Source organism: Nelusetta ayraudi, unplaced genomic scaffold, assembly GCF_046127955.1.
Source record: "Nelusetta ayraudi isolate G7.1 ecotype Tasmania unplaced genomic scaffold, CSIRO-AGI_Nayr_v1 ptg000050l, whole genome shotgun sequence".
Classification (NCBI taxonomy): Eukaryota; Metazoa; Chordata; class Actinopteri; order Tetraodontiformes; family Monacanthidae; genus Nelusetta; species Nelusetta ayraudi.
This window is the reverse complement of record NW_027466100.1, coordinates 3,069,335-3,092,500: the sequence shown is the minus strand read 5'-3', so window position 1 is coordinate 3,092,500 and position 23,166 is coordinate 3,069,335. Positions and strand designations below refer to the sequence as shown.

The following is a 23,166-nucleotide window of genomic DNA, read 5'->3' as shown; positions in this document are numbered from 1 at the left end:
TTTTATTTCTAAAGTTTATTATTAATAGTGACCAAAATAAAACTAAACTGCACATTTTTGCATCCGCACAACAGCAGGATGAACCCAACCTATGTCCTCCTCAAAAGGCAGTGTTTGTACATTTATATTATATGTTGCGACTGGCTTCAGATGCTGATGGTTTTCCCGAGTCTCGGGGTTGGTTAAACTTGAGCCTGAGATTTATCTGCTCAGCACTGACGCTGACACTGTCAGGCTGATACAGAAACCTGCAGGATGAGGCAGTGGCCGGCCTTCTCCGGTTTCCCAGTGGTGTTTACAGCGGCCCTGCGGGTGACCCGGGGCACTCTCTCTACTCACAGATGACACCCAATCATGTCACAGGAGCCCACTGACATCTGCTCTCTATGGTAAAGACTGCGCGGGGTCACCAGAGACGGAAGGATTAGTGCACTTAATTAGACGTCCGCAGACACCAGATCAGTAAAGGCATCTTTGTCGGGCCTCCACGTCCACGGCTGACAGCGGCCTGTGTCGGACTTCAGGTTTGGGTCATTACTACGTGATGTGACTTTGGCCTCAGTATCCATAGGAACGATGACGAGTGAGTGAATAGTGCAGATGAAACGACAGGAAGCAGTAAGCGCCTCATGGGGATTGTGTACTGACAGCTAGTCCAACACAGCTAGTCCAGCGCTGCTAAACAAGTAAAGCTTTCATTCAAGGAAGTGGCTTGAAGAGCATGCGGTGCACGTCAGAGGCTCCCGTCACTCTGTGCGTGGGAAAGGAATGTGGGAACCGCATTTTTTTTATTTTATTTTTTTTTACTAAACTGTTCTTCTTATATGTACAACATCTACAGCAAGTTCTGTGGCTTGATTTTCCTTTTGTGGTTTTATTTTTGGATGTCAGGGAAAGAGAGACGCACTGAGCACAGGCTGACAATAGCAAAAAAAAATGCACTGTAGAGGCAAGCGCTAATTTTTAAAGAGGAGGAAGACGTAAATTAGCCTGGGATTATATATAAAGTAGGAAGATGAGTCCTCTTTTTCAAATGGGCATCACACAAAACTGCACCGATGTAGCAGTGAAGTCCCCCCTGTTTGACCCCAAAAAAAACGGACAATGACTTCATGAGTCGTTGCGGAAACAGAAAAGTTTGTATCCTAGCATATTAGTGCTTGTGCAGCACACACATACAAACAAACATACCAGTTCAACAACAATATGGACTAACCCTCACAGTAAGGAGAACAAAAGATGCATTGAAACGAGGAGCAGCTGTAAGCTAATAGCTCCTAGCTAACTTTAGCCAGCTTAACTGAGCTATTGTGCAAAGTACACTGACTAACTAACCATCTCCATCAAGAGGAAACTATTCAGTTAGACTGACTACACTGATTAATGTGACCATATTAACCTACCAAATGGCCGACAGCTGAAGCTGTTGAGGGGTTAGCGTGCCACTGCAGAGGGCAGCAGCATGTGTTCCTCCTCTGGCGAGTCGTTTCCATAAACACAGCAAAGGCGCATCTAAAGCAGAACGTTTTACAAGTCAGATGGACCGGATTAAGTTTTTTTTCCTTGATATGTTTACCCAGTGGCAACATGGCGGTGGAGTGGTTAGCACTGCCGCCTCACAGCGAAAACGGCCGAGGGTTTCTAACCCGGGCCTGGGGCCTTTCTGTGTGCAGTCTGCATGTTCTCCCTGTGTCTGCTAGGTTCTCTCCCGGTTCTCCGGCTTCCTCCCACAGTCCAAAAACATGCGCTTCAGGTGAACTGGAAACTCTAAATTGTCCATCGGTGTGCGTGTGTGTGAGTGCGAATGGTTGTTTGTCTCCATGAGGCCCTGCGATGAACTGGTCTCTTGTCCTGGGTGTCGCCCTGCCTTCCCCCCGGTGACAGCTGGGAGAGGCTCCAGCAGAGCCCTGCGACCTTGAGCTCAGGAAAAAGCGGGCATTGAAAATTGATGTTTCCCCAGCACCATTGCATTTTTATTAATCTGCTTAGTTTCATTCACAGAAATCCCTTCCCTCTGTCTGAGTCGAGGGATTGTTGATGCAATCTCCTGACCTCTGAACGCCTCCAGGTCACGAACTGCACTAAACCGACTCACGTCTTGTGGTCACAAGTTATGCCGACTGTCACTTGATTACTTGTTTTAATTGCGGTGAAGACTTCACCCAACACAAACCTTAAGTCTCTCACTGCTTTGTACACATGCCCCTGTGAATTAGATGGAGCAGTCATAGAGAAAAGGCAAAACAGCGGTTCAGTTTCGCCGGTCGGTGGTGGCGACTCGGCATCATTTATTCTTATCTTTTCCTTTCGTGGCCATTCAATTGCCTGCCAGCACTCCCGACGCTCATCGGGGTGATTCAAACCACATAGCAACGAGACACGGCTGGAGCCTCGGCCTGCAAATACAACAAAAGCAACGCTCGCCGTGTCACGAGTGGAGAGGGATTTTGAGTGCTTGTCATTTTCAGCCGTGATTGCGCCACGCGTCGTCGCTCAGGGCCGCAGCGCTTTCAGGACGGCGCCTGGGAAAAAGCGGAGGAAAAAAAAAAAAGGAAACTTCAAATCAATTCTCGCTGCAGGCACGGGTGTCAGGGTTGCCAAGCAATGTGTTTGCTTTGCTGTGTTGGCCCGGTGTGTGTGCACACGTCAAAATAGCGTTGAATCATGGGAGTACCAACGGGTCTGAGATATAGATCAGCAGGCCTGCTCGGACCTACACGTGACGGACGTGACAAGAAAACATAATTCTGCACCCAGGTGCACAGATTGGAAAGAAGAGAAAATAACAAACGTCAAACTTCATTTTAATAGCCGAGGCTCTTCAAGCTGTGTGAAAACAGACACACAGTTATGGGACTTGTTCTTCTTTTCTTTTTCTTTTTTCTCAATAATATATTTCACATGATTCAAATCCTGTGCCTTTTAGACAGACACGTTGTAGTCCTCTTAACTCTCTGGCTGGGTTGGCTTTCCTGACCAGGAGGGAAACTAGAAGTGCGTCATTGCTCATTTCACTTCCTCTGTCGTCTCAGGTCGTCGAACTCAGGGCTTGAATTGATTGATCAAGACGCTTCCCAACGTTCCACAGCACGCCGACTCAAATGCTTGAGATTTTTTATTTTTTTATTTTTTTTTGCTTTGTACACATGTAATAAATATAATTATCCCATGTTTATCTTTGAAAAAAAAATAAAAGAAGAAGAGAAAAATTCTTTACCGATGTGGCTGTAAATTTACAGGGACTTTTTGCAAGATGGCTTTCAGACAACAAGCGCTCCTTTCAACATTTTCACCCCCGCCGACCCCCCGAGTCTGTTGGTGACTCAGACCCTGCTGAAGGAAAAAAAAAAAAGAAAAAAGAAAAAAAAGAAAAATGCAAACTCACCCCAGTTTATTGAAGGTTCAGCTCCTTGTGCCTCCCGCGAGACGCTTTGCCATGGCTACAAACGCTCTTTTACATTCTTATCAGCACCGTCACCATTGGCAGGCGCGCCAATGCATACAAGTCCGACAAGCAGGGGCCTGGATGCCGGGGAACTTGTTTCTGAGCAGAAAAATTCCAAAAACAATTCTTCAAGCTGCGCGTTTGAGTCCGGCGCTCGTTAGAAGGGACACAGTGTTGGAAGAGCACACACACGGTGCTGGGGTGAGTGTTTGTGCACGTCGTGAACGTCATTTAGTCGCCCTGACAGATGCGTGTCGGAAGCAGCGCTCAAACTGCTTTAGGGTGATGGAACACCAACCCTCCCATCGACCTACACCAGCTTGAGGTGTCGCTCCAGTCTGAAAACAATGTTGACCGTGTCAAGCAGCTTTTTAAGCAATCGGCAAGGCAGAGCTCTTCAGTTAGGATGAACTATCTCACCAATTCAAAGTAACCATTTGTAATCATGCCCAGAAAAAAATAACTCTACTATATCACAACATTTAAGCAACCACAACACACAGCTTATAATAAAACGCAATGTGCACTGATAGAGGGATTTGGTGATAATCATTCATTCATCTTCCATACCCGCTTATTCCTATTCAGGGTCACGGGGGTCTGCTGGAGCCTATCCCAGCTGTCTTAGGGCGAAGGCAGGGTGACACCCTGGAGAAGTCGCCAGTTCATCGCAGGGCCACATAGACACAGACAACCATTCACACTCACATGCACACCTACGGACAATTTAGAATGTTCAATTGATCTCACATGCATGTTTTTGGACTAAGGAAGCCGGAGAACCCGGAGAGAACCCACGCAGACACAGGGAGAACATGCAAACTCCACACAGAAAGGTCCCAGGCCCGGAATCGAACCCACGACCTCCTTGCTGTGAGGCGGCAGCGCTAACCACTGCGCCACCGTGTCGCCGATGTGGTGATCATTATTTTTGATGGATTTTATGCACTTTGCACTTTACGGCTGCCATGTATGGACTATCTTTTACTGCAGAAAAGCTCCCTGGATCAGGACTAATTCCCAGTACAGAAGATTGAAATCAATACTCTTGCATCATTAAAACGATATAGATCTATACTATAATTCTCATTTGCTCCGCAAGGATAGAAGCTCTTGTCTCAGATTTAGTCATTTCATATTTTTTAGGATGGGTCTCTTAATTTCATGCTGACTTAATTACATGGTTCGTTATATCCAGGGTGAAATTTCACTTTGGGGAAGTAAACGACGAACAGCAGCCACATTTACAGTTTGTTTTTGTTTTTCCATTGTTTGCATGTCGTGACACCCTGAGGAGGTGAGATTGTGTGTATGTAGGACAGCATTTCTCCCTGGTTTGTGAGGCGTCCCAGATGTTTCACAGCCCTGGGTGAAAGGTCCCTGGCAAAAAGCAGAGATGTTGCTTGCTGACCGACTCTCGTTGTTTTAAGCTACAAGGACGCGATCGCTCATGTTGCCGCACGCCCTTCAGATTCCCCTCGTCCGCGTCCCCCAAACGCACAGAGCAGATCAGAGTGGCTCCGTTGAGGCAAATCTTTATCTGATGTCGTTCATTTGTTGTGTTTTTTCCCGCTTCCCACTCACGTTTTGTCTCCAGCTCCACAATGCGGCGAGGTACGTGTAAAAAAATAAATAAATAAATAAAATCCTTCATTCGTGCCACTCCTGCAGGCCCCAATGTTCTCAATTTTTCGAGCCTCATCGTTTAAACCCTCCGCTGACGCCTGTGTGCGGCCGCCAGCGCCGCAATCCATCTCCTTGTCTCCTCCGTCAGCGCGCAGCAGAGGAGAGGCGCTGGGCCGCCCGCTCGGCACCAAGGTGGGACGCATGAGGTTGTCAGGCAAGGTGAAACAAAGCAAATGAGGCAGAGGGCACATCTGTGCGCAAGGCGGGGGGTCTTGTAAATTGATGCCTAATGACATGGCTTCTCTGGAAACAGATGGAGAAGTCGAAGCATAATTGGGAACAGTTAATTGCTGGGAAAAAAATAAATAAAATAAGGTAAAATGTTGGATTTTCTTGTATGCACTGTTTCTGTGAAAGCTGTGCTGTTTTTATTCATTTGAGGAGAAATACAAACAATATCAATATATACTGTACAAGAATCATCCGTGAATGACATCCTCATTACTTCTTTAAAATCTCAGCCAAAGTTTTCCCACGACTATCTTTTACATGATTAACAGGCAAAACGATGCATCTCTATAAATTCAATTTTACATCTAACAAAGACTTTTTTTTATTTTTTATTGAAGTGATCTAAACGTCATGCTACTGTTTTGAGGAGGAAATGTAACGTAATAATAAAAATAAAAAAAAAAGCAGTCACGCCCTTGTAAGAGGGAAGATTACAGCCGCTGCTGAAGGTTTTATCATTGAATTCACTCGCATTGTGATCCGATCAACAATGAGGATGTATGGCACAGAGGCAACTGAAGCAGAAACAGAACAGAGTCTGTCGAACAAAAGGTCAGCTGTTAGCACGCAGAGCATAAAATTAGTCAAGTAGCATAAGGTGCACAATAAGAGGTTTAAGAGAGGCCACGTAGCGCTAAACTTATTCGGCAAGTCAGTGTCACGCCGTGACGTTACCCGTCCACTGCGTCAGTGCAGTCTGTGAAAAGGATAAATCCAGGAACAAAGACAGCGGATCAGGGGTAAAGCAACATTTATACAGGCTGACGGCAGGGACGTCCCTGAATGACACCGAGAAGATTTCTTTCCTGGCAGACCCAAAAAGCACATTGCTTGTCCTGCTGCGCAATATATTTTGTCTTCGTTTATCCCTCACACTTCTTCAACTGACTGCTTTTCTCGCCCCAACTGACATCTCACGTCTTCCCGCAAACTGCTAACTAAAAATAATTGCCGGCTGTGTTATTGTTTTCGACTCTGTTGTGTAAAAAAAAAAAAGAAAAAAGAAAAACACATTCCGAACTAAACAACAGATGAAGTGTGACCCATTCCTTCACTGTTTTCTTTTTTTGTAATCATCACCCTGTTAGCCATGAGCTTTGGTGGAACAGGTGGCCTTTGCACAAAACCAGCACTTTGAGTTACATCCTCTGTCCTAAGCTAACTAGCCTCGCAGCCGTGCAAGAAAGTGCAAGTGGAGCTTCGTGACATACCTAGCCTAGCCTATGTTGGTGAACGCTTGCCAACCATCACACTTTGTAGCCACACAACACCAAAACCTGCGACTCTGAGCTACCAGAATGTATCAGGTGAGGCTCGAGGAGGAATATTTTACACTGAACCACTGTGTGAGTGTGACAAGCCGAAAATAACGCTGGAAAAGAACCTTGATGTTACAAACAACGCTACTAGTAATCAAACAAATGCGAACGCAAACTGTGCGTGGGTTTTGTGCATGTCTCTAATGAGTGTGTTCCAGAGCGGTTCTCCTGTGTACCCATGATGTCAGAGGTTGTCCATCATTAAGAGATAATGAGGTATCACCGTATCCTCTCTGTCACGCTGTGACTTACATTCCATGCCGCACGGTGAAATATATAGAATGAACATTTGGATCATTTGGAAACATTTTGGAGGCAGTCTATGACTATTACCCCCATTTGGCCCATTGTGTCACTGGAACACATCGCACACTGTGATGGAAACTCACAATCTTGTGCTCCGTCCAGCTTGGGCCTGAGTCACTCGCCGTGCGTCGGGGAATTGTGCCGATGTTGTCCTCGATACGCTCCCCATTTCTCACACTCTATCTGGGTCTATCTCTGATGAAATCTCCTCTCCGTAATCCTGCCCGTGGCTGAGCCTGCCAGGCACACTGCCATGGTGAAGAGGGCAAAAGGTGATGGGGTGGACTTTGCTGGTTGCCTCAGTCGATCATGGCACACAGCACGCCTTTGTTCTTGGCGTGAATCACACACAGTGGCGGTGTCAGGGCGTGATTGGTTGTGATTTGATAGTTGCACTCGTCTGTTGGATTTTCATTCTCGAGGTCGAGGTTCAAGGTGAGTTTATTAGTACTCATAGGTAGAATTGTTTGCTCAATGTGCGCACAGTCATACTGATAATGAAGACAACACAAAAATGTGGCCGGGTGTTCACAAGACTCACCGAACAGGATTAAAGGCGGGGGGGGGGGAGGAACATAAAAGTAGATAAAATGTCACTTAAAATGCCAAAAAGCCGATACATAAATTAGACCCTGTAAGTCTGGAGAACAATTGTGGAGAACCCATCCACTCACTTGAATAGTGGATGGTATGATTATTTGAGATGGAGCTGCAACTGTTTGGCGTACAGTGACTCTAAACTGATCTGAAGAGACTTTTTTTAGGACATTTTTTTTATCTCCATTTATTTCAATCTCAAGCAGTCCTACTTTTAGCTCCTGCTGTTGAAAAGTTTTAACTCTTTCGCTTCTCTTCTTCCCATTATCACTCCTCCCGAACGGCACAGCTTCTCTGCTGTCGGCGACCGTCTTCTCAAAGGCCAACAGGTGTACGAGCAGTAACCCTGTCACTGTTAATTAAACCTAAAGGCCACTGACTGATGAGAATAATCCTGTTCACCGCTGGTCTGGGACACAGCTCCTACAGTGACCTTGTGTTGGATTTCACACTGACTGTGGGACTGGAATAATAGGCGTGGCACACTTTCACACCCACAACAGTCCAGCCCTCTTAATCCCCTGTGCTATTACCAAACCCTATTGTACTCAGCAGATTATATCATTAGTAGGAGGCTCAGTGCGAGGGAGGCCCACGCAATGCGCTTGGCAAGCGTTGGGAAACATGCACTTCATCGTGGTTGTCTTGTAGCCACTGGGTATTCAAAAGGTTGAATCGGAGTGAAGCGACGTGGGAAAATGATGACGATGACACTCGAGTTTTCCAGGGTTTTAAAAAATGTATCGACGCAATCTCAGACTCTGTCTGTTCTTCCCGACTGCCGCGCTCCAGCTATGATATCTGAGAGAAAAAAGGGCGGGGGGGAAAAAAACGCCCACCCCAGAGATCACATTAGCTCTGACCCTATTTCCTTTGAAATGCTGACATGACATATCAGCATACTTCTGAGAGAGTAGCAAAAAAAAAAAAAAAAAAAAAAAGTTAAATGAGCTATGAACTGCAGTAACATCCTCAGGAAATGCCGTTACTGATTTTTAACATTTTTCAGTAACTCTGAAGCTTTTTTTTTTTTACAACTGGAACTTCACCAGTTTGACTTGTGTATGTCTACTCTGTCATTAGTTCCTGTATTACAGGCTTGCTTGTTTCAAATGTGTGTGTGAGACTAGGGGTCATAGAAAGGACAGGTACACAAATACATCACAGATGGCCTCTGGGTGATTGCATATTCAGTGCAACCTTTTCACACGCATAACTTGTATTGTAAATATGTAAATAGTGAAATCTTGCACATCCATCTTGCCAGCATGCAATAAAAAAAACATTTCCGATATGTTAGGATTACGGCTGTCTTTGAATTGATACAAAAGCAGAAAGTAGTTACCTCACTGGACATCTTACCAAGAACCACACAGGAAGACATAGATAGAGAGATTATCATGGATGCCACAGTAGCAGTAGTTTTATGGGACTGTATTGACTTGTTTTCCCTTTCGTGACAACTGTTTTCTTTTGTGTCTTCCAGATCCTGGCAATCGTGTCCATCTTGTTCATCGTCTTGTCCACCATAGCCTTGTCTCTGAACACCCTCCCGGAGCTGCAGGACACAGATGAGTTTGGCCACGCTTCAGACAACCCACAACTGGCCCACGTGGAAGCTGTGTGCATTGCCTGGTTTACCATGGAGTACCTACTTCGCTTCCTCTCCTCCCCCAACAAGTGGAAGTTCTTCAAGGGTCCCCTGAATATCATTGACCTGTTGGCCATATTGCCCTACTACGTCACCATCTTCCTGACGGAATCCAACAAGAGCGTGCTGCAGTTTCAGAACGTCCGCCGCGTCGTTCAGATTTTCCGAATCATGCGCATCTTGCGTATCTTGAAGCTGGCCCGTCACTCCACCGGCCTTCAGTCGCTGGGATTCACACTTAGAAGAAGTTATAATGAACTAGGACTACTCATCCTTTTCCTGGCCATGGGTATCATGATATTCTCCAGTTTGGTGTTCTTTGCAGAGAAAGACGAAGAGGACACCAAGTTCAAGAGCATCCCAGCTTCCTTCTGGTGGGCTACCATTACAATGACAACCGTGGGCTACGGAGACATCTACCCAAAAACTCTACTCGGAAAGATAGTTGGAGGACTGTGCTGTATTGCGGGGGTCCTGGTGATAGCCCTGCCTATTCCCATCATTGTGAATAACTTTTCTGAGTTCTACAAAGAACAAAAGAGGCAGGAGAAGGCCATTAAAAGACGGGAGGCTCTGGAGAGGGCCAAGAGGAATGGAAGCATTGTGTCTATGAACATGAAAGATGCGTTCGGCAACAGCTTGGAGCTCATGGATGTCATGGTGGAAAATTTTGATGGGAAGAAGGAGACGCTTCACGATAATCATGTGTCTCCTTGCCAACCGAGAGGGACTCCCAAAATGAAGGCACACATGGGCTCCGGTAGCCCCGTGAAGACACTCGAACCGAGCTACCAAGAGCAGTCTGGTAGTCCTCAGCATCTCAGTGTACAGAAGCTGGAGGAGATGTACAGCAACATGGCCAAGATGCAGTCACAACCAGACCTCAATAGCAAAGAAAGGGAGCCTCCGTCAAAAGGAATTAGTCCTAGAAATGAATTTGAAATGGGAACGTTCCTGCCCGAGGCTGTCTTGCATACAGCAGAGGCCGTAACAGACATGAAGAGCATGTCCAGTTTTGACAGCTTCATCAGCTGCGCAGCGGACCAACCAGAAAGCTCCCGCTATTCCCACAGTCCCGTCAGCAACCTGCTGGGGAGGGTAAGCGCCAATCCGAGCCTGGAGCCGACCTTGGAAAATGAGCATGAGGGATCCCAGGGCATGGACTCACCTCACACAGGTCAAAGTGCAAGACTCGGCATGTATTCCGAGAGTAGGCGTCCCCAAAAAATGCTTAAAAGTCACTCGCTCAAAGTCAACTTTAAAAACGGGGTGGATTCAGGGGCAGGGGTCCTCTCTGACAGCTCATCAGTCCAAAGCCCTGATGTTTCTATCTACACAACCGCCGGAAGCTCCTCCCCCAGCAAGAGCCCAGAGAATCTAGCACTGGGAATGTTCACATTTCATGACACATCCATTAACAAGTTCATCGACGCCGACACAGACGAGGAGGATCACCTGCAGTATGCAGGTGCTAACCCGTCCTCCCAGAGACTGCTGGGGAACGTCAGCCCCAAGCGTGACCGTCGCTCTGACGTTCAGCAAGGGTCCAACCACACACAGGGGCTGCAGAGGAGGCTGGGGAAGAGTCCGCTGCTGGCTGATATGCAGGAGAACCACGTGGAACTGCAGCCGTTTCAGGGAGAGAAAGGTCCGTCGAATGCTTGATGCTGCAGCGAGTGAGAGCTCACAGAGGAAACATTTGTTAGTGAGCAGGGTGAAGCACAATGAGCCTGACCTTCTAGACACTCGAAAGGAGGAAAAGGCAAAACATTGTTTCCAGGACTATTTGAGGAAAAACAATGTAAACTGCTTCTCGTATAAATTCCTTAAAGATACTTTACTTTTCAGAAGAATTCCTAGAGAGAAATTCACAATACTTGACTCTGTAGCTGGTAGATTTGACTGTTTTTTTTCAGGTTTTCTTTGACATCATAGTTAAAGCCCATTTAAAGGAGCACAGTGCATAGTCAAAGCAAAGCAAAATGAAAACTTTTTTTCTGACCATGGTAACAACGTGCAGAGGGCATTGAAACATGGCACTGCAACCTGAGGACTCTCCGTAGTGTGTAAGGCATGTCTGTACCTTTTTCAAGGTTTGAAACTATCCGCTGCAACAGAAAGGTATCGTCTTTTTCCTTTAAAAAAAAAAAAAAAAACATTGCCTTAGTCTATGTTGTGACCTGTGATCCATGTTTGTCTGAATGAGACGTGCACAGCAAAATAGCACAATTATCGTGAGATGATCTTCAATCCGGATATTTATTAACAATTTTTTTTTTGTCGTTGCGCTTTGAAATTGAATGGCAAATCGTCACGTTCTGTCAGAATTTTGTTCTCCTTCTCTCTTTATCCCTCTCCAACATTTTCAACATTTTCTACTGCAGCACTCTCTTTCAGAGGCCACTTCATTTACCGAAATTCACATTTCAAGTGTTCCCATTATGCCCGACTTCACAATAGAACAGTTTTTTTTTTGTTTTTTTGTTTGTTTGTTTTTAATTAACAAAGCGAAAAGTACGCCCTATTCTTGTTTGTTTACGTGTATTGATTGTTTCTAAATGCCTGTCCGTGTCCTCCCAATGAAAAACGATGAAAGTCTGATTCTGGAGACCATCGCAGAGAAGGTCTCGCATCTAATAAAGATGTCTCAAAGGAGGCATCGTTCCTGTGGTAGCGGATAAACTAAAGATGTAATTAGGTGCTAGGAAGATAGCACAGTGAATCATCTGTAGCGTGACTGTTGTACATGTGTAACTACAAGAGTAGAATATTAGAGGGAAACGTGTCTATTTACAAGGTGAAGAACGAAATCTATTGAATAATAATTTATATTTTTAAGATATTTTCTGAAAAAGATATGGACTCATATAGGCAGATATATTGTACTGTTCTCATAGTTTTGCATTTTAATCGATGTACTGCATTTGGATGACGTTGCATTTATTAGACAATATACTGTTGTGGATACTTTGTTGTTTGCTCCTGTCTCCTTGTAAACATCTGTCCCTTCATCCTTTTTGTGCAATGTGAAGAACCAAAGAATTGTTCCCTGACACATTTTACAATCAGCTCAGTTCTTTCTCTCAAAGTGATAATTTAAAAAAAAAAAAAAAAAAAAAAGCGTTGACATTCTTTTCTAAAACACCTCAGTCTGACATCTTTCAGGGACCCATATTTGCATTGAATGCTGGAGCATGGCAGGAAGCAGAGACTGACGAAGGTGATAGAAAGGGACAAGTTGTGGATGGGGGAAAATGGAAGAAAGGACAAAGTGGAAGAGGCAAACAGCACTCTATTTCTCATCCCTTTCCAAAGCTAATGCGATCATTTACTCACTGGGCGTTGGGGAGATGCGCTGCTTTCAGAAATGCAAAGCATTACAACACTTTACAAACCAAAACTCATTCCTGACTCCAACCCGCAGCTGCGTGCAGTTTAGCTCAGACACACACATTATGTTTCTCTTCAGCCAAACATCCTGCAAAATGACCAACCTGGACGTTAATCCTCTGGTGCTTTCCTCCTCATCCTGCAAAAAAAAATACTAATGAGGAAATCTTCATGTTTAAACTTAGCATTTACTGTGTGCGGCCGCTTGGGATCATGAGTCATAAGGTATAAATTTCATATTAGATATTTCCAGGGGCGGAGCTACGTGGCGGCCAGTGGTGGCTGTGCGCCCCCCCCCCCCTCCCCACAGCAGGGGGATAAATAACAAAAGGCCTTACACTTCCACTCTATAGCATCTCATGTCACATCTTTGTTGATTGATGTACAGTATCTTTTTTAAACATGCGTTTCTGACTTGATGATTGGCCTGGATTTTGTTCTTGGTGGAAACAAGAAACACAAAGGAGAAATTTAATGAGACCCTAACCCTGAACCAAGGACAGTAGGAACAAGCTGATGTAGGTTTATTACTAATATTCATATTCCCGGAGTTCCCAAGAGTTCCCATTCTCAACTTTATAGGCCAATTGGTCACGCTGAACACATTTAATGAATACAAAAATAACTACAGTAATAACAAGTATAGCTGCAAACTGCGTTCAAGGGACTGAGCCTGTTCTGGCCCTCTGATGCCTGCCGACCCCTGCCAACCCCCACCAACCCCTGCAGACGCCTACCACTGATGCCACTGCTGTTGTCGCAGTGAAACCCCTCAATAAGCTTTTTTCTATGTGACTGTATGAGTCAGAGGCCCCAATGAGACAAACAAGGGACTTCTTTGCATTGCTGGAAAACCATTGTACGGATTTGGATCGCTGCTTTTGTTTTGTTTTTTTGTTTTTTTAGGTGGCGCTGTGGAGCCACGTGGGTTCATTCCTCATGTTAGGGAAATGTTTCACCAGTCTGTACCTGCATGACAAATTTGATGGGTTTCAATGAACGTTTAGTGGATGAAATGTGTGGTGGAAGAGGTTTCCTTACTCATACATGTACGCAAATGATGCAAATTGCGAGCTCCCTGTTTGTTGTCGGTGTAAAGTGTGGAACACTCGTGCAGACATTCCAGGTAGGAATCACGTAGGTCGTTGCTAAGAGTAAGTTGCACTGCCCGTCCAGTGACAATAGTTAAACAAACTGTGCATCAGATAAACACACAGGGGAATGTTTCATCAACTCCCCCGGAATGTTTTATTAGATATCTGAGGTGCCTCTTAGCAGCGAGGGTAAACATTTACATGGAAAAAAAAAAAAAAGCTCACGAGGATTCACGCTGTTCATTCACGTAGTCACTCCCAAACCTGCAGCTCCGGGTAGTGATCGGATGTGCAGCGGGCCACGGAAGGGGCGGGGGAGGGGTGCGCCCGGTGGCTTGTTTTCTCTCTCTCTCTCTCTCTCTCTCTCTCTCTCTCACTCTCTCTCTCCCTCAGAAACACGCACACATGTCAGCTCGAGATGAAGCGTGAGTTATGGACGGTAACGTGCGAGGGAGACGCCATGAAATGTGAATGAAAGGGGCTGTGTGGGAGGCAGGGAGCGCGCGCCTCTGATCTGTCAGGCTGATCTTGACTGACGGCCCTAACGAAGGCTTGCAGTCCAGGGAACTTCTCACATGATCATAGAACGTATCTAACCGGAGATAACACCGCCGCAGCCACCGGCCCAATCGTTCCCACAGCACAGGAGAGGGTTGGGTTTTTGTTTTTCATTTCAATGCCAAAGCCGGGCTCTGCGTCGCAGTCTTTCACGCAGAATGATAATGCAGAAACAACAGAAGGGTGTTTGTTTTTTGGGGGGTTTTTTTCTTTCTATTTTAGGGCGTGCTGCTATAAATAACATCGTACGTATTTGTTCAGGAAAATTCCAGGGCTTACAGGGAAACCTGAGTGGCAGCAATGCTTTCTGGGCAGTGGCGGCGGGTGACAAGTATGCTAGGTGGGGCCTAAAGTCAGTTTTGATAACCATTCCGAATCCCGAGGCATATGGTGCAAGCGCACGTTCACATTTCAATTCCAAACAAGAAGCTGATGACGAGTTACACTGACCAAACTGCACTGACTGACTGCTACAGCAGTGCTCTCTTGTGGCGGAGACATGGCACTCACTGACAGAGGAATGGTGCAAAAGGCAACGCAAATATATATACTGTGTATATGTCTATCTCTCTCTATCTCATATATATACACATACTTTAGACACTATATAGACATATACAGTAGATATATATATATATATATATATATATATATATACACACACAATACAAATATATATACAGAGAGAGAGAGAGAGATAGACATATGATAATAATATGTATATATAAAATAATAATGCTTAATGTCTTAAAGTGTCTAAAGCATATAAAGAAATGAGTACTGGAACCATTTATTGGCCTGCCGCCACTGGTTCAAGGCACACCACGACAGGAGCTTTGAAACAAGTAGCAGGATGAGGATGAGGAAGCAGCCACTTGTGTGTGTGTGGGTGTGGGTGTGGGTGGGGGGAATCTGCCCTTCGTGCTGCATGTTTATGTCGTCAAAGTGTCAACTGTTTGACTGGTAAACTGATCGGAGAGGAAACAGGAGTGAGGAGCTGTCAGCTTTGTTGGATGAATACTAGCTTTTAGTGTCCCCTTTTTTCTTGTTAAAAAAAAAAATCTCACCATACAATTGTAGCATGACAGGTTCAACAAAACTTCCAGAGACACAACAGGCTATTAAAATGTCATCATGTTTCGATTTTTGTTTCTTCTCTCGTTATTCCACTGTTCTTTTGCCACGATGCCAGACTGGAGGATGAAGCCAACACAGTTTTAATGTCTCAGAATCTCTGACTGTCCGTCTGCAGGGAAACTCCTCAATGTGTGTGTGTGTGTGTGTGTGTGTGTGTGTGTGTGTGTGTGTGTGTGTGTCTGCTGTCCGGAGGAACCGCTTCAAACTTTGCACCTGTTGACTGTGTAGGCTGCAGTATGATACTCATGGTTCCTTGGTGTTCAACGCATGTAGCTTTATTACACCATTGTCACACAGAGGTTTGTAAATATCATCCCAGAAGCTGTATAGAAAGATGTGTATGATCTGAGATTTTGAAGCAATTTTATCCTTTTACTGACTGATACTTAATAAAAGACGATGACCCAATTTTGAAGGCTGTGAGGTGACTGAATCGGCTGAACTGCCATTTATCCATTCATCCAATTTCTAGACCTGCTTCCTCCTGCACTCAGGGTTGTGGGGGGTCAGCTGGGCGACACCCTGGGCAAGTCGCCAGCTCATCGCAGGGCCACATAGAGACAAACCACCATTCACACTCACAGACACACCTTCAGTCAAATTAGAGTTTCCGATTCACCTCACATGCATTTGTTTTGGACGGTGGGAGGCCAGAGAACCTGGAGAGAACCCACACAGACACTGGGAGAACATGCAGACTCCACGCAGAAAGGCCCCAGGAGACCCCGGGAATTGAACCCGCAACCTTCCTGCTGAAGAAGAGCTGTCTGTCACAGTGTGGCTGGCCTTTCTGTCGGAAGCTGAACTCCTCAGACGTTGTACAACACCGCCCCCTAGTGTTTTTATTACAAGCGTACTAATACAGCTTACGAACACCCGGTTAACACCCAGTTAACGATCAATGTGAATGATTTGTTGACATTATCTAACCACACCATGTAAACGGTATTATCAGTTTCTTGAGTAAAGTAACAGATGGAGTTTCAATCTAAGTGATGCTTCATGAAACTTTTACTATGAGTGGTTCTTCTCTTTCTTTGTACTGTATTTGATTGCAGGGGTGTTACATCACCACCACAATCATTTTTTAAAAATCACACTTCTTTTCAAGCCAGGGCCGTGGACTTGAAAGTGTGCTGGATGCAAAAAAACATGTAGTTTTAAAAATTCTGAAATGGTGTGTCTCACTCTGTGTATCTGCAGATTTCAATGGATCTCCCAGAGCTTCATACAGTATTTTCACACTTTGTCTGATAAACACTACAGTTTTTCGTAGAACATATATGTGCTGTTCAAGAGGAATAAAATGAAAATTAAAAAGTCTCTGAACTAGCCATTTGTTTATTAGCAGTAGTCTGGTTTTGATATTGTGTTTCTACTGGTTTAACTTTAAAGTTGGGATCAGAAACACTGGTATAACATCAATTCCTCACATCACATGTTGCCTAGATCCTTGTTATGAGCATGTCAGCTGATACACGAGCAACACTTTTCTCCAAATCAGTCTTTTGTTTCGTTACATGACGTCGCTCAGCATCAGGAGCCACGTTTTGAAGAGGATTACATCACAGTCAATGCTAGTCACAACTTTAGGCTTTTCCTTGGACACATGCAGTCTTAAGTCCCTCCAGGATGTGAGCTTTATGGCGAGAACTCCAACAAGTTGCAAACAAGCAGAAAAATTCCTTTCAAAGAAAGCGCAAAGCATAGAAACGGTTTTGTCCAAAACTGTGACTTTTTGAAGAAGAATCAAATTCATCAATTTGTCCACGTTTGCCAAGAGGGTTACCACCGTAACGTTTTGTGTGGATAATCCGCCTCACATCATGCATCAGAAATAATACTGTGCTGCAGATGAAAGGAATGTCCACTGCCCAGCCAGGGATTAAATTCTAAAAATATCATATTTGTATGAAAGTAATTTCAAGGTGTCAGTACGACCTGGCACAAAGAAGTTACACAAGTCAACTACGCAACAACATTAACACCTAATCACGACTTTAGCAGCACATATTTTCATGTGACAGTGCTAATTGTTTCTTTTCCTGTGGACACAAATGGAATTTGACAATGTTTTAATTGTAAATAAAACTACAATGGTATTAGAAATGTTTATCTTTCTATCAACACATCATTTTTGCCTGAAAAATCAAAGATTTATAAATTATACATCACGTGGTCTGAGCTTTGTGATGTGTATTTCACTCTACCAGTGTTTTCCTACAGTAGCATGGGTCTCCAGCCTGCCTCCAACTGAGAAAGGCCCATCCTTCGTACACTTGATGAAAAGCGTACACTTTTCATCAAGTGTACGCTAAAGCTTGCTGCAAATTGAAAGTTAAAGTCCCACCGACTGTCGCATCCCGAAGGATGTGAAACGAAATGTGTCCTCTGCATTTGGCCCACCTCTCCCCTGAGGTGAGCAGCAGCAGTGCTGCGCTCAGGAATCATTGGATGATCTAAAGGCCCCCACCAAGTCGAACCCCAAATGCTGAGCGCCAAGCAGGGAGGCAATGGCCACCATTTTTAGAGTCTTCGGTGTGACCCGGCCAGGGATCGAACTCATAACCTCCCAGTCTCAGGGTGAAGACCCGGCCTCTAGACCAATGAGTTGGTGAATCAGCCCTTCATGACGTCACGAACGGCACTGATACTTTAATTTAGTGGTGCACACCCATCAAGATCTTTTCTTTGTGACAGTCTGGTTTTGCCCATTCTGAACATCTCTAAGGTCCAGCAGAGCCTTTGGTTTTGGCAACGGTGCTGGCGAGTAATCTCTTACGAAGTAATCCACTACTGGAATTAAACTACTTTTTTAGTAACGGAGCAATGTAACTGGGTTACTGTGGCAAAACAATGACGTCGTAGATTGACGATGCAGCCGTGCATGCAACATCATTGATATGCGACGACGCACCAGAACAAGCACGGCGGCGGCAAAAGAATAAACAGCGATCGCTTTAGATAGCTGGAAATACAAACATTATTTTGAGTTCATCTCGTCGAAATGAAACAATGTTGTGGTTCGTTGTACGTTATGTGCAGGAAACAAAACAGTGTCAACTGTCTATTTATCTTTTTGTAACTACAGTAATAACAGTAATGAGTAATTGATTACTCATGAAACCAAGTAGTTAAAGAAGTAATTAGATTACTAGGAGTAATCAGTAGTTGAACTACTTTTATGGAGTAATCCCAACAACACTGTTTGGCAATAAGCAAAACATTGATTTTAAATGTATTTTATGTTTTTTTTCCGTTGAATTGTACAGTATGCTATGTTGTTTTGAGGGAATTATATAGATATATATCAGTGAAGTGTTGTGAAGTGTGATGTGAAGCTGCCCTGCTGCAGCCCACGATGGAAAGTAAGGGTGTGGAAATAGGAATAACATATGGGACCTTACAGGACCTGACTTTTTAATCCCATGGTCCTGTGAGCGCGCACGCGACAGTCAGTCCGCCCTTTCATTGGCGGCCAGCATCGGTCTGCGGTCTAATCCGCCACTCAAGAGTTATATAAAATGTCCATCCGACCGCCTCCGTCACGCTGGCAGCTGAGCTGAGCTGAGCGCACCCCGGGGCAGCCAGGGACTCGACTCGGAGTGCGTGCTCTGCCGAGCGGCGGGAGCGACAGCGGCGCGCCATGATCTTCCTAGTGGACCTGCTGCTGATGCTCATCGACCTCACCTGCTCCATCGTCAACGCCGTCGTGCAGACCTTCCTGCGGCCGCGGCTCAAGTGCATCGACGGGGAGCTGTGCCTGATCACCGGGGCCGGGGGCGCGCTCGGGCGCCTCTTCGCCCTGGAGTTCGCCAAGGAGGGCGCGCGCCTGGTGCTGTGGGACTGCAACGAGGCGGCCAACGAGCAGACGGCCATCCTGGCGCGCGAGCTCGGCGTGCAGGTGCACGCGTACACGGTGGACCTGTCCAAGCGCCAGAGCATCTACGAGGCGGCGGAGCGCGTGAAGGCGGAGGTGGGCGGGGTGTCCATGCTGGTGAACAACGCGGGCGTGGTGGCCGGCCGCAGGCTGCTGGACTGTCCCGATGAGCTGCTCGAGAGGACCCTGTTGGTCAACTGCCATGCGCTCTTTTGGGTGAGGCTTCCTGTTTGCGCACCTGGCACACTGCACTGCACCCGTTGTTGTTGTTGTTGTTGTTGTTGTTGTTGTTGTTGTTGTTGTTGTTTCTGGAAAAACAAACAAACAAACAAACTCCTGCCCGGCATGACACAAACCTGCGTGTCAGTCTATCAGTTACGTAACACGCACTCACCATCAAGCCCCGCCCCCCTCTGTCCTCCTCGCCGCCAGTGTTTGCGCGGTGATGCGTGAAGAGATCAGAGCGGCCTGGGCCGCAGCTCATGCTCTGCACATCACGCTCGGTATTTCCCCGTGACTGGGAGAGCATTGGGCCTCCCTCATACTGTACAACAATAAGCTGATTAACACACCACCACCCCATTACCCCGCGACTATAGCGGTCATATTAGTAAAAGAGCACAGGATCCAGTACTGCAACCCAGTGAAGCAGCAAGGCAAGACTTACTCGATCAATGTATTTGTCACCGAGCTGATGAGTGGAAAAGTCCATCTTGTGCATCTTCTCTGACTATCTCAAAGGGCAAAGGTGGATGGCCACAGCCAATCGCCTTCCTCCATCCAAATACAACAGCAACTAACTTTGTCCTCTTTCACTCTGTCCATCAATCTGCTCTTTGCTCTTCCTCTAGACCTCATGCGTGCCCTCAGAATCCTTGTACTGGTATATTCACACACACACACCCTCCCTCATACCCACCACTATCCTCCTTCCTGTGCATTTCATCACCATCTCAAGTCTGTCGTCGCTGGCCCCAAGTCTTCATCTAACCTGCGCTGTAGGATCTTAGCGATTTCATCCTCCGCAATGGCGTTTCTCTTTGTCCAGGACGCTGAAACTCTTGGCAGTGAATAATAAATGTGTACAGTGTCTTGGATCATACATCATTCAGGGCTGCTCCACTGGAATATGATGAAATAAACTGCAACAAAACCATCATACCATCACCACAAGCTGCCAGGGCCTCATGTGTCAGACTGTCAAATTTAACAGGGAACATCACTGTGTCAAAGCAAACTCAACATTGTCTTTAGAAAATGCAAAACTACCCAAAACTAAACTCCCTATATATATATATATATGTGTGTGTGTGTGTGTGTGTGTGTGTGTGTGTGTGTGTGTGTGTGTGTGTTAATTTGTCTCAATGTGGGGATTTTAGAGGTCTTTGGATCATTTTGACACTGTCTGTTTAACCTACACCTGCTTTGAAAGGATGGGAATTTGCCCCTTGTAAAATCATTTGCACTGAATTGGAAAACCTCCGAGTTCCAATGAAGCAAAGTTCAGAGCAAGCATATGGTGAACTGTGTTCACCTCTCCTCCATATTTAATCAGCCACGCAGTGCTGGCTCTGACCTGACTGCTTCTCCGAGCGCCTGCAGAAGTCGAAGAGCCATTAAATGTACGGTGAGCAACAGGACTTGACTGGGGGAAACCTACAGCAGGAAATGTGCCTTTTGAAACAATAAACCTTTAATCAATGCTTATTATTAATTTAGCATCTTAGCTTTATCTTTTGTCATGCACAGGTGGGTCATGGTTTAATACTAGTGAGGTCAAGCCAGCAGTTCTGACACTGCAGGTGGAATCAGCTGTTTTTCATTGTCTCAGCCGTCGAGTTTGCTTTTCTATTTCTTTAACAAGGTACAATTTTTTTTTCGTAAAAACCTCCAACAGATGACAAAGGCCTTCCTCCCTCAGATGAAAGCAAGGAACCACGGTCATATTGTGACCGTCGCCAGCGCTCTGGGGCTGTTCAGCACAGCCTGCGTGGAAGTAAGACACCCGCTTCCTAGCATATGACCAGTGTTGGCGAGTAATCTATTACTAAGTAATCCACTACTGTAATTTAACTACTTTTTTAACAACGAAGTAATGTAACGGGATTACTGTGGTAAAAATGGTCATTATATCAAAATTACTTTATCAAGTAACAATTCTTGTTACGTTTCTGAAATATTTTGCAACCCAGAAATGTCTTATTATCCACAAAATGTCTGAAATTAATTAAAAAAAAAAAAAAATGTTGCAGATTATTTTAACAATTTGGGCTGTGCAAAAGGCACCAGTGGTGTATATGGAGCCTGTTCTGTGAAATGTGCAGTTTCAGAATGTTTCAGAAGGCAAACATTCATTCATGTTAAGAGGACAGAGGCAATATTTGGAATTGCAAAATTTTCAGAGTTCATTCCAAAGCAATGAGCAACTGTGACTTTATCTCTTTTTTTTAACTAAATTAATTAGTAATTGATTACTTATGAAACAAAGTAATCAAAAAAGTAATTCGATTACTTTTCAGGAGTAATCAGTAGTTGGATTACTTTCATGGAGTAATCCCAACAACACTGCATATGACCCAGCTGTCCTGTAAACAGCTGTTCTCCAGAAGACCGCTCACCAAAGTGTTGCTCCCCCATCAGGATTACTGTGCCAGTAAATTTGGAGCCGTGGGTTTTCACGAGTCGCTGACACACGAGCTGCTGGCAGAAAACCTGGATGGCATCAAAACCACTCTGGTCTGCCCTTACATTGTAGACACGGGGATGTTTGCAGGTTGCGAGATCAGGTGAGATACCAGCGCCGGGGTTCGAGGAAGACGGGAAATTGTTATTTGGAGATTTGACTCTTTTTCTTTCTCTTTTTTTTACTTTCCCCAACACGCTCCAGGAAGGAACTGCGGAGTTTGATCCCTCCCCTGGAACCTCTCTACACCGTTCAGCAGTCCATGAAAGCCATCCTGGCTGAACAGCAAATGATCTGCATTCCTCGTCTCATGTACATCCCCTTCCTCACACGAGCGTGAGTGCCGGCGGGATTATGCAACCTGTGTTAAACGTGTGTTATCATGTAATGGAACCAATAGATGTTTTATTCCCTCGTCCAGGCTGCTGCCGTGGGAGGCCAACGTGGCAACATATCGCTTCATGGGAGGAGACAAATGCATGCTGCCCTTCATCAAGAACGTCGAGCTCAAGAGATCCAGCAACCATATAAAACCCTCCTAAGACCCCTTTTACAATAAGTTATAAAGCAATGATCACACCAAAGGCTCACTACTGTACAGTATTCATACAGGAATTTGTCTATTAAAGTGCTAAGTGCTTCTTTTTTTTTTGTAAATTCCACAATTGTTGTGAAAATAAAACTTAAAAAAAAAAAAAAAAAAAAACTTCCCTGCAGGACAATAAGCCATTAAGATCAGCAAAAAACAAAGATTGCAAAGATAAGAAATGTATACAAGTGCCTCTTTTTATTCACAAAAACAAACAAAGACCAAACATGGACTGATATACAAGGAAAACATGCGACAGATAAACATGAAGCATCAAGTTTGAGCCACGGGACACAGTCTCTTGGGAAGGCTTTCAAACATAGAAAAAGAAGAGCAAGAGAAATCTCCCACGCGCTGAACTAACACTCCATTATTCTTCTGCTGATGCAACCGAGGAAATCAACTGACAATCGTATCCGGGTTTAACGTCAAAATCCTGGTTTTGCGCGACATAATCAGCCGGGTAAACATCTGGCCATGTCTTTTAAAAACCCTTAAAAACTCAACACGCGTCCAAAACTCAAACACCTTCATCTTCTCGCTTCTGGATCCATAAAAAAAAAAAAAAATCAAACCAAACCAAACTGTAAAGATGAGCAG

General features: G+C 45.1%; 3 protein-coding genes across 3 annotated transcripts in view; all 3 read left to right on the top strand.

Moving 5' to 3' along the window:
- The window catches only part of LOC142895731 (potassium voltage-gated channel subfamily B member 1-like), a 34,809-nt gene extending 22,180 nt beyond the window's left edge, over nt 1-12,629 (top strand). The window contains exon 3 of the mRNA XM_076036975.1: nt 9,071-12,629. Within this exon, the coding sequence (XP_075893090.1) occupies nt 9,071-10,900 (1,830 nt within the window). The 3' untranslated portion in view covers nt 10,901-12,629. The remainder of the gene's footprint in view (nt 1-9,070) is intronic.
- eps8l3a (EPS8 signaling adaptor L3a) overlaps nt 1-23,166 on the top strand; it is a 273,109-nt gene that overhangs the window by 185,722 nt on the left and 64,221 nt on the right. The gene's annotated exons all lie outside the window — the stretch shown is intronic.
- LOC142895784 (retinol dehydrogenase 10-B-like) lies at nt 19,057-22,661 on the top strand. The gene is made up of 5 exons (XM_076037064.1): nt 19,057-19,510; nt 21,192-21,290; nt 21,935-22,080; nt 22,182-22,313; nt 22,399-22,661. Exons 1-5 carry the CDS (start codon nt 19,061-19,063, stop codon nt 22,517-22,519), a joined length of 948 nt encoding a protein of 315 aa, XP_075893179.1. The 5' UTR covers nt 19,057-19,060; the 3' UTR covers nt 22,520-22,661.

Excerpts from the sequence above, each read along its gene's own strand:
- LOC142895784 (XM_076037064.1), top strand. The coding sequence starts at position 19,061 with ATGATCTTCCTAGTGGACCTGCTGCTGATGCTCATCGACCTCACCTGC. Across the intron at positions 22,081-22,181 it reads TTTGCAGGTTGCGAGATCAG|GAAGGAACTGCGGAGTTTGA; the intron begins GTGAGATACCAG and ends AACACGCTCCAG. Across the intron at positions 22,314-22,398 it reads ATCCCCTTCCTCACACGAGC|GCTGCTGCCGTGGGAGGCCA; the intron begins GTGAGTGCCGGC and ends TCCCTCGTCCAG.